The sequence below is a fragment of the Lepisosteus oculatus genome, chromosome 2 (assembly GCF_040954835.1).
Source record: "Lepisosteus oculatus isolate fLepOcu1 chromosome 2, fLepOcu1.hap2, whole genome shotgun sequence".
In the NCBI taxonomy this organism is placed as follows: Eukaryota; Metazoa; Chordata; class Actinopteri; order Semionotiformes; family Lepisosteidae; genus Lepisosteus; species Lepisosteus oculatus.
In genome coordinates, this window is record NC_090697.1 from 56,372,920 (window position 1) to 56,385,060 (window position 12,141).

A 12,141-nucleotide genomic window follows, 5' to 3' on the forward strand; every position below is an offset into this window, starting at 1 on the left:
TACACAGGTGATTTCTCTAAGAATGATTGATTGATTTAGCAATGGGCAAGTAAAACAATCAACTTTCGACTTTATGGATTTTAGTTCAAATTTGTGTGTTTTTAAAATTCCTTTAATTGCTATTATTCCACAGTTCCCCTCCACATACAGTGAAAATGTTGTGTTCTGTCATTTATAAGTCCACAAGCTTAATACTCTGGTCTTACACTGCAGTGAAATGTGGTTGACTTTGTTTGAAGTGAATAACCAATTTTCCAGATAAAATACTTTTCCTTAAGGAGAATTCATGTTATTGAAAGATGATGTTTGCTTTTTTCACCGGTTTATAAACTTAGCCCTTAAAGTTTTTTAACTAGCAAGTGAGAATAACATTAATTGGCACCTACAGTACCTTCCCTCCCACCCTTCAAATGACCATTTACAATGTGCGTTAAATTGTTGCACTTTTTCTATGTTGCTTCTGGAAGCTGGGAATTTAGGGACTTTCCTTCATAAATAATGGAATTGCCTAAATTTATGGCACTATTGTTCCTGGTCCCTTTATGTTTGCCATGGTTTCTCCATATAAATTCCGATACGGTTGTTCACCCTTATTCAGTACCATTTGGATACAAGTTTGTATCTGACTGTATCTGAATACTATGTTAAGAGACTGTGTTATTTCAAATTTATAGGAGAGGTAATCAGGAAGAACCTGCTTCACTTCTCCTTTTTTTTCTAAAAACAGAAAAATGATTTTGTCAACAACTTGATCCAGTTAAAAAATACATCATTTCCAGGCCACTCACCTCAGTTTTGGATATGCTGTTTATGTGCCCTAAGAGGGATAGATTTTATTTAATTGCAATAGTGAGGCTACAGTCTTTATTCTGTGTTCTCTGGCTTTGTCAGGGGTTTCTTTGAACTCTTCTATTGAATGGTGGCACTTTACAAAGAAGCAGTTTCTAACTCGACACAGTTTTTAGTTGACACAACAGGAATACACAGAGATGATGTCTGGTAGCCACGCCTGTCCTTGTACATGTCAAATATCTGATGCTTCAGAAACGTTTGTGAGCTATAGTGCCACTCTGAATTGAAAAGAGAAGTCACAGGGATAGAAATATCCCTACTAGATTATACTTAGAGCAGAGCTGACCAGTACAGCATTAGTAAGTTCATTAGTATGTTAGCAGAGCTACTGACCAGTGAATAAAATATGAAATTTAAGAGTATTGAAAGACTTAAGAATGGCAAAATCAAAATCCAGTTTATTCCCAGTCCTTGGAAATACAGAAGGCATGATATGCGGAATGATGAAAAGAGTAAAAATTCTGGTTTGGGGCAGATGTGAGAACTCTGGCTGTGCTTTATGTGAGCAAATAAGAAATTGCGACCTCAGTGAATAAGTGAAAAAACAAACAATGGACATGAAGCAAGTGGTGGTGGTGGTGAGTCCTGTAAGGCAGTAGTAATACAACTGAAAAGGGTACATGTAGTTGAAAGAATTAATGAAGTGATGATGTAGTTAGAACATCAGACTGATATTACACAGCTTCATTGTCTCTGAACAGTATTAAGAATTGTGTATTGAGAAAACACTATCATCAGTTCCAGCAACATAAAGTGTATTGACTGTTTCATATATAATGTAAGTAACAGTACATTACATTAACTAGATTACAGCAAATTCAGTAGGATTAATAAAATGTGGGGGAATATGCACTTTTAATAGTTTGTGTGTTTTAGTCATTGTGTACTCATATTTAAAAGAAAAAAGGGTTTCAAATTAGGTCAATTTTAACTTAAGTTTCAGTATAACACAGTTAGCTCATAACATACAGTAACTGAAAAAAAAATATCGCTTTAAGTTCAGGGTTATACTGTAATGTAATGGCTATCCACTTTTTTCAAGACCAGAACAGGATAGATTGGGTTGGTTTTACATGACTAATGCATTGTGAATGATTGAACGACTGATTACATCCTACAATTCAAGTTGTTAAACAATATTTAAGAACATAAGGCTGCAAATGAAAAGAGGCTGTTTGGAGCATCAACCTCATTTTATTGCTTGTAGCTAAGAAATTGCAGGATTTCATCCAGCACTTTCTTGAAAGAAACCAGGGTATTAGAGGGTATTAACAGCTTGGTGGGCAGCTTGTTCCAAACTCTCACAATCCTCTGTGTAGAAAAGAGTTTCATGTTCTCTGTCATAAATACACTCTAGTTTCCACATTATCTTCTGGTTTGTGTTTCAGTGTTGATTGTTGGAGAAAGACATTATGTTAAGCCCAAGAATGTACTGTATCTAGTCTGTCTTCTGTAGACAGATTCCGGAACATCACTGTTTGTTCTGGAAATGTGGTCACCAACTTTGTACAGAGTATTGTAGATGGGGTCTCACTGGTGCATTGTAACAAAACTTTCCTTTTGCTGTAAATTCTACATCTTTAACTACAGCAAGCATACTGTATAACTTTCTGTCATATCTGTGATGAAACAGCAGGAGACTGCAAGCACCAATATATGGGCATTGAGAAGTTAAATTCTCACTAATAATAAAGCCTCAACGAAGAATCCAACCTGTTTTCTTAATCATTAATCCATTACCATGAATCCCTGAAGAAATCCATTGTTTTTCTTATGTTTATTGTGCATTTTCTGAGGAATTATAATAGCTTAGAGTTTTGCACAGACTGTTAACTGTAATTAATAACTGGTATGTTTTGGATATGTTCTTTTGTCCTCATATATTTTAGTTACTATTTACCTCTAATTATATTTATTTTAGAAAGTCCATAATAAGTAAATGAGTACTTATTAGTCTAAAAACATACAGGTACATTAGGTAAATTTGCTTCTGGGAAAATTGGCCCTGGTGTGAGTACTGTATGTGTGTGTCTGTGTTTGTATCTCTCTGCCCTGTGGTGGAGTGATGTCCCATCCAGGGTGTACCCTGCTTTGTGCCCATTACTTGCCAGAACAAGCTTTGGCTCCCCTGTGACCCTGAATTGGAAGATGCGGTTATAAAATGGATGGATATTACCATCAGTAATACTGTAAATACTGTAAACTGTTTCTTCCTTAGAAAGGGCATAGCTAACATACAAAACACTGATCCTCTTTTTGAGCAACATTTCATGAAATGAAGTGTTTCCCTTTAAAAATACAGTATATCTGCTCAGGGTACAGGAACCTGCTTGAACGATTGGTAGATATCCAGTACTTGCAGGGGATTTAATGTGTCTTTAAAATTAAATCTCAATATTGCAATTACAGAATCATGGTTCACTTTGGTTAGAAACCACCTAAATTGGTTAGATTTGCTTCCACATTCCCACAACTTACTTTAAAGATATTTCAATCCAGTCATAATGTAGCATAAAGTCTGTTGCTCTTGCAATCAGTAATCCAAAAATGAATATGTGTCTGATGGGGCTATTACCCATTGCAGATTTACTAGCCTGGCTGCTTCCACTTATGTTTGCTTTCTAGCAATAGAGGTAAGGTGAGTTTAACATATTAAATGTGGTAGAACCAACTTCTACCAACTTTAGCCAATAAGACCTTGATCTGCAAGAAGTTGTAGGTTTTGAGAGTGCCAATTTTAATGTTAATAAAGTTGTGCAACTATAGTATTGTGATGAAGGCAGTAGTTTTAATAAGTTGCCATGACGATTCATTTACACAGCGCCCCTTGGTTTAATGTGAAGAAGAGAAAATAACCTAATACCATTGAGAGGTGGTCAAACAGAGGTGGACTGATGATGAAAGTAACTTTGGAAAATCTCCTACTTCAACAATTGATTGACAAGTCAACAATCTCATACTTCGAATCTCTTCTGAGTGAGAATGGGAGTGGAGAAAGATGATGTGAGGACTGTTTTCTGGCAAGAGCCAGATCCCTGCCATCTAGGAAAAAGCTGCTGTTTTTTTAAGCAACTCCTTCATGCCACCTGGGTTGTATACTGTACTGTATATAACACCCATGCAACCTGACAAGGCCTAATGTCTCTAGACCCAGATGTACAGGCTTCTCCTGGCAGACTGTCTCCTACATATAATATATAATGTCAGGTCCATTTTTTTAAATGAAAGGTGTGCATAGATTCATCAGTATATTACAAGGGTACATTAAAAAGGTAACACTGCCGTATTGCTCCTTTTAAAATTAAAAAAAGAATACATTTTGAGTTTGTAATGGTTTCAACTGACATTGTAATTTTCAAAGCTTTGCTCACCCCTTCCCTGGTCACCTGTTTCAAGGTGACAAGCAAGATTCAATTTCAAAATGAGAGATGAACCTTGTGAGCTTTTTTTGCCTCCTAATAGTTTTCAGAAACGATCTGGTCTTTATATGGAGTCATAAAGGAAATGCAGAAAGCGTAAAAAGAGGTTCTGACTGTGTTTACTGTTGTTTACTTAAAGTTGTCCTACTTGTTTATACTGCTCTTTATGTCTATACAATATTTCTGTTTTAGGTTTGTTCTCATTTATACATATATATGTATTTTATTTTTCCCAAGGGAAATCAGGCATCAGTATGTAAAACAACTAGTGTGCCCTGTGGGAACATGTGCCAGGTCTTGCTTCCTGTTATTCAGCATAAAAAAATCTCATTATTCTTGTTTAATCATGTAAGATATGAATTATGTGAACTATGTAAATCTGCTTCTCTCAAAACCTGCATGAAGTATCTGGTTGTAATCTAAGTTCTAATGTTAAAAGCTTTATTGAGAACAATTGAAGATAAATTACACTTTTCTCCCCCACATTTTCCCCATGTTGTCAATATTGAAAAGTGGAAATAGAAAACCACAATTCTGCATTATAGCAGTAGTAATTAAAGTAGTCTGAACGGCTTGTGTGGTTAACATAAAACAATTAACTTCCATACAATTAAGCCTTCGCGCAATATATCGAATACATCCTTTTAATATTTTTGTCGTCAAAACATAACAATAGCTGAACACTTTGTATGTGGACACCCACTTTCTGGAATATTATGTTCAGAACATCCTTGTATGTATGTAAATCACTGTACTTGCTGCATAGACTTTGAGGACATCTTCACATAACCTAACATGACCTGTTTTTGAAACCGTTAGAGCCAATTGTTCTGTAAATTTCCAGATTCCAGAGAACTATCTGAGTAAATTAAATTAAATCAGATTAAACCAAGGCACCTATCCACACCAGAGGACTGGCTCGCTTACGTCTGGAGTCTTTTGACACAGTATGGGATGGCAGTAGCTGTACATATGCGAACAATTCCTAAATGCATGTATACTCATTCTTTATACATACTTTAAATGTATAAAAATATGGTGCGTGATATACAGTACGTGTGCACCTTTAAGTCTTTTCTTTTTACATTTTACATTTTTTAGCTTAGCTCCTTAATGCAATCAGGTTTTGCAAGATTGGAGGTAGCGAGCATCCCATGCCAGCTGGAGCTGAGCCAGGTTCAGCAGGAGTTTCTCTTTCTTCTGTTTGATATTTACTTTACAACCATTCAGGGGAGCCAGACAGGCCCACTCTTTAGAAAAAGCTGAACAGGAATATGCCTTTACTATTCTTTGGCTATATTGACACAAAACTTTGCCAGCACACAGTATCTGCACCTGTAGCCCTCTTTTTATTATTTACTGCACTGTCACTGTTTGCATTTCCTCTTATTCTAATGATAGATTCACCCAGGGGTTGTTGCAGAATGGCTAGAGGAGTGAAGAAGGGGGTGGGTGTTGCGTGACTAGGTCTGTTTACTTGTGATGAGCTGCCTTTGCAAGTTGTGTGAACCAGGGATGTCTTATATCAGTGGAGGGCTCAATGCCTGAAATTGTTCCAGACTAAAATATCTCTTTAGTCTAGCAGAGGTGGAGTTTGTTTTCTAAGTGTGTAGTTAGCTGTATGCATGGCCAGAGCAATTTTGCAAGCTTCTGGTTGTAATACTGACGCACACATTTGTTGTAAACCTGTGGTTTCATGTTTAAAAAAATATCCTGTAGATTTAATCAGCAATAAGTAGAATTAACTTTTTTCATGGTGATTTAAAAAGCCCAATAACATTTGAAGAAATTCTGACATTTTTTATTTTTCTTTTCTTGCCGTGACATTGTCAGCCACAAGAGGGCACATTTTTTTCCTCTTGACAGTTTCTACCGTGCATACTTGGCAGAATTTTATAAGTAGAGAAAGACTGTGAATGCATTGTAGACAAATTCAGCACTGTATTGCCAGGAGACTCCTTTAAAAATATTTTTTTTTGCTAATAAACTATTTGGCTGATTCAACTGAGATTTTCAAGAAAGACTCCAAGAGAAAAGGTCAATTTGATGATCCCCAAGTCTTTATCCTCTTCTGCAGTCCTTGTGTTATGATATTACAAATACATACTGTACAGCAAGTGCAGAAAAGAGAGGAAATGTTTTCAAAACGTCAACTAACTAAAATCTTTATTGGAATGAAAAACAACCCCTGCTGCAATCACAAAAATATTATGGATGTTTCCATTTTCTTTGTAATCCATTAGTTTTATCACTACAAAATCTCAAATGGGATTTTCAACAAAGCATTGTTCCTCACAGTTCTTGTGCGGTGAATCCATATTTTTGAAGGCAGTTTTAGTTGAAGGAAAATCTTTCTCTATGGTTGCAGGACACAGACAAAAACTGGAAGACCCACCGAAGCCTGGTTTATTTTCAGAACGACTGAGCGAGCTAGAACGCCTTCGTCAGTCCACAATGAGAGTCCCCACACAGAACCCCCGGCCATCCCTCAATCCTGCACCAGCCTCCTTTAATCCACAGGGTCAAACACAGATCTCAGGTAAGGGAATGGGAAGAGAAACTTAAAGCCTGCCCAGTTCCACTCTCCTGGAGAACCACACAGGCACTACAATCACATAGCCCATGAAGTAGAGTTCATGGTTACCTGGACCTCGCAGGGGTTGCTGGGAGCTGAGAGATCCCTGGCTAAGGTCAGCTTCACCTGTGATAGCAGTGAGTTGGTGTGAGTTGCCAATAAGCTAAAAGCATCTGTCACAAAAACAGTCTCAGTTCACTAGTGTCACAACCTAAGCTCTAACATAAGATGTCTGGATAATAGAAATCAACTGCATTCTTGGAGTAAGTACCTTCAACAGTTCAGTCATCCTGTACTGTAGCCCCCCGTGCTTATAGACAAGTAAGTCTAATTCCTTAACAGGGGTTATTGGGAACATGAACTTTATCTTTATTCATTTATCAGATATTGCATCCATCTTGCTTATTTAGTTACTAATTGATCCCAGAGGCATCTCCAGATGCTTCTCAAAGCATCCCAGAAAACCAACAATTTCTACTTTCAGAAATATACCTGATCTGAAGAAACAATTTTTCTGAAAATAATTATCTGTTTGTGCATGTCTTTTTTTGTTGGTTACACTGTGAGCATGACATGAAGTGCAGGTTTGATGGTATTCATTTTGCAAGGATGATAAGATGTGCATTGTGTAGCAGGCAGATGTTTAGGATGTATGATATAATAACCTATTTTAAGTGAAACTATTTTACATACTGTAGGTCAAATGGAGCCTTTCCTGCAATTAGTGGGCATAGCCTATTCTAGTGCTAGTACTGCTTTCTTTATAAATATGTAGCCAAGCTGCAATGTTTTTACAGGAGACAAAAATGTTCATGTTGAGAGGTATTTCTAATCCAAATAGAAAATCCAAATCTATGGAAAACAAAACTACACAATCAGAATCAGCTCTACACAGCTACAGTGAAAGCAGATAAGTACTGTATATCATATCTGTTTAAAAAGAAATGTGGCTGATAGTATGGCAGACTCCCGTAGAAATTCAATCTGTTTTGTTTCCACACTTTGTTTATGAGAAGCATTTACCATGCAAAAGGGGAAGATGCACATTTCTGTAAACTTGTTTAAATGCTGCATTTGCATATCACACTACACACACCCATGCAATGTGATTTAAGCTGAGCTCAGCACAGAGAACCCTTACACAAGACTGATCTATAAAGCTTTGTTACTGAAAGCACTGTTTTGCATTACACCCACAATCACACCCAAGTAGAATTGTTTGCTAAAGGAGGATTTTCTTATTAGAATAACCTGATTTGTTTTGTTATGTAATGTTGGTTTTTGTAGGGTGGGCTAATTGCTTTACTGTATGTGCTGTAGAGTTCAGTAATATCATATTCCACTGTCAAACCCTCTTTTCAGTATAAGTTTTCACCCTGATGGAATACACCTTTTAATAAGTGACAACACTTATTGTAAAAACTTTGAAGAAACTCAGGCTTCCAGTCATAGTTTATATTTCATGATTTTATACTGTATGTATATTTGTCAGTTTAATATGTACAGTAGCATTAATGAACAAATTTGCAAGATTAAAAAAACATGGTGTTAAACTCTAGATCTTACACTTGCTTCTACTGCTGTAAAAGTAAAGCACCTGGAATTTTACTCTTCAGCATTCACAACCTGCCAATTATAGTCCAGTGCAGTCATTTTCAAGATGCACTATTCAGTAACAAGGCACTTAACATTGCTGCTGTACAGCTCTTGGATGATGGATTTGATTCCAGGCTGGACAGCCTTCTGTGAGTAGTTCACAACCTCTCATTCTGTTCTCTTGTGGGTTTTTCTCTACTTCTGTTCCCTCCTAGTTTCCAAAGTTGGCTATGTTAATTTATTGTGTGTGTCGTCCAGTGGACTATCCCATCCAGGGTTTAGTCTTGGCTTATATCCTCTGCTTCAAGGATAGGTGCTGGGCTGTCATGAACATTAGCAATAAAAAGTGTCTGTCTGATAATGAATGGATAAAAGAAGCAGAGCTGTTTCTCTAGCACCTGCGGTCAACCCCAGACACGCAACAGCCTCTGGGTCATATACTGTATCTCCACATACATCAAGAAAATGACCACAGTAATGTTAAATACACAGGGCAATGTGTGCCACTATATTTTTACAGACAACCACTACTTACTATTTTATTGCTAAATTAATGCTAAAAAGGGTGTTTTCAGTTCACAGGAAGTCCTCGGTCTTTTGATAGAAACATTTCATAACACATCAGTTAAATAAAAAACAAATCTGTTCACCACAACTGGATATTGGCTGCTCTTACCTATGACTGCATTCTAATTGTCGTTGGAAAGGTGAAATGTATTCCATTCTTTTTTTTGGGAAATCTGCTAATTTCTGGTAAGGGTCACTGCAACCTACAGTAGAAGCATTCAGACACAAGATGTGACTGCACCCAAGACAGTACACCAGTCCTTTTGGAGGAAAAAATAGTTTTCTTCCTTACTAGAAATGTGAATTATATTGATCCACTTTACAGCTAATAATTATAAACTGCAATCATGACCCTCCTAAAAGAAAAGGAGATTTTACTTTTCAAGAGTAAAAATCTTTTAAACATGTCTGTTTCATTTCAGAGCAGTTCTGGTTGCTTTTTCCCAGAAATTATGGGACGGATTTTGAACCAGTCCAGAAAGCTATGCACATTTAAAAAGTAAACTGAGAAATGGTAATGCAAAGACTTCACGGCCTCTGTGTTTATTGTCTTGACAGATCCCAGGCAGTCCCAATCCTCTCCTCCTTGGTCCTACGACCAACCGTATACTCCATATCTGAGCCAAATGACATCACCCTCCATCCACTCCACAACCCCTCTCTCCTCCACCCGAGCCACAGGGCTTCCTGCTATCAGCGATGTGCCAAGACGCCTCTCAGGTGAGCAGCCGTTCCCTCCTGCAAGTACAGATGTGCCAGCAGTTCTGAGCTGCGGAGGACTGACAGCTAAGGGGCTTACTATATTTAATCTAAATCAAACATTTTTTTGGAACATCAGGAGGATTGACCACTTCAGATGAGGAACACCATGGGCTAAGGTGTGTCTCTGTTGGTGTGTTTGGGGGAGGTGTGACTGTTTGCTGTTCATGCTATTTCATTCTCATTTAAATAAAGTGAGCACATTTCTCAGAATTGTTTTCCCTCCTTTTACCCATAACTCACTCATTTCTTGCCTCTAGCGTTTATCAGCTGCTTCTGACATTCCAGGATACTATTAGATAGGAACAAGTAATAGGTTTATTCCATGCTGAAAAAAAGAAGAAAGAGAACACAACGTTTCGGCCGTGGAGCCTTCTTCAGGTGTGAGAGAGACAGGGCAGTAGGCAAAGGTAAAGTAGCGGGAGAACAAAGGTTGGGAGGGAGGAGGAGTGAGAGGCGGGAGCAGGGGACAGGAAGAGAGGCCAATCAAACTACTATTAGATATGTTAAAACTGACATTAATTTCTTGGCAATTAGATTGAGTATCAGTGCTTAATTACTAAGAGGTGAAAATGGCAATATAATAGTGTTATATAAAAAACCCTAATTGTGAATTTTTGTACTTTTATTACTTTGCCGTTAACTCTACCATTTAAAATTGAAAATCATTTAAAGTCTTCACATGTAATTTAATAATGTAAATTTGCTGTTCTGACCATCAATCTGACCTAGTGAAAATTTGAATTAGGCATTAGTTGTATTGTTTGTGCAAATTAATGTAATTCAAGTAATACATCAATTATGAGGCGCCTTGTCAATTTCAATTGTCAATTTACATTGTGAAGAGTCAAGAAAAAAACCCCAAAAAGGTGCTGATTACTTATCCTGGGACTTGTGACATATCAAGTAAGAGAAGTGATGTACTCTGGCATAGAGTGTTTTGTGTTGCCAGTTGGAAAAATGAGTGCCTTACCTGAACATTCAGTATGCTAAATCTCTGAAGAAGCATTCCAAACGCTTGTTTTCCTCTGACAAAAAAACCCAACAACTTACCATTTCAAAATTGGCAAAGATTCTAAAAAGGCTGCTCATTCATTATGTCATATGTTCACATGTTGAATTGTTAATAAAATGACCACCATTGGTCAAGTGGTCACAAACCATACACAGGTTTGGTAAATACATGAACTACTTCTGCAGATCATAATGGAACAAACTCCAGTTTTCAGACTACAGTAACATTTTCTGAAAACAATACTATTTTCTATGTCAGCTGTTTTACTTATCCATTATTTAGGATTTTGTGATCATTAGCTTCTGTCAACAGTGAGATAAATTAATTTTTATCCCTCTTTTACAAGCAATTTTTGAAGGTGGTATAGGATCTATATAAAACTCCAATTCTTTAAATCTGGAGTGGCTCATAAAATATGTTTTTCAGAACAGTTGTCTGTAGTGCAGGCTTTGTGGAAAGAGACCGTTGGTTCTGCAGTTTTACAGTATATTACAGTTGCTTTGAGCTTCTGAGGAATTTTCATGGAAATGGGTAATAACAGGGCTGTTGAGGACCAAGCGAGTGTCTGATTTCCATTATTGGAAGTGACAGTTGAGAGACATTACTCAAGGTAATTTGAGGACTCTGCATGCAATGGTTTTAACTCCATATTACTTGAATGTGTATGTAGAGTAATATGTGCTCCTCTACATGACCATTCTTTTACATTTTTAAGGCCTGCAGATTTTCCTCCATGCACCTGTTTGACAAACTGCCAGGTGATTTTCCTAAGGATTTTCTTTTTTTCCTTCCACTAAGCCTAGAGCCAATGCTGAAATCTAGATTACTCTCACTGCTCTGGTTCAATGGCACTTTGAACCCCAGCCAACTGCATTATTGAATTTGATTAGTTTAGATTTGTTCCCTCTTTTATCTTTAAAAAGAGGAGCTTTGTTCTCTTCATAAAGACACACATGCCTCTCAGTCCTGATGTTCATCCTATCATTGGAAATACACATAATACGTACAGTACCTTCAGAAACCTTCAGCTAGAATTCACCATACTTTATCCTGTGTGGCAGCTCCTTTCTCTGCAGACTTCCCAATCCTTTTTCATGCCAGTACTTTATCACAACTGTCATCTTCATTGATTAATTCATCTACGTGATACCTAGCTTCTTCTACCTTTTCCTCTCTCCCACTAAATTTAAAGTGCAAAACTTAAAGTGTAAATGTACTGTAACTGTATTTACATTTGCTATTTGAGTGAAAGCACAAGAACAGGGACAAACCCATCACCAATGCCCAACAAAGTATAAATGAAGCAGCAAGGATGCCTCAAGTCAGCAAAATAGGTCCAAGCATATTTGGCAGTGATG

At 37.2% G+C, this 12,141-nt stretch overlaps 1 protein-coding gene across 4 annotated transcripts in view; it reads left to right on the forward strand.

Annotated features, from left to right (window-relative positions):
• Nucleotides 1-12,141, forward strand: part of runx2a (RUNX family transcription factor 2a) — a 99,246-nt gene that overhangs the window by 76,991 nt on the left and 10,114 nt on the right. For 2 of the 4 annotated variants that reach the window (XM_015345862.2, XM_006625668.3), the window contains exons 6-7: nucleotides 6,640-6,810; nucleotides 9,568-9,729. In XM_015345862.2, the coding sequence (XP_015201348.1) occupies nucleotides 6,640-6,810; nucleotides 9,568-9,729 (333 nt within the window). The remainder of the gene's footprint in view (nucleotides 1-6,639; nucleotides 6,811-9,567; nucleotides 9,730-12,141) is intronic. The other 2 variants (XM_015345882.2, XM_015345891.2) reach the window with 1 other exon arrangement.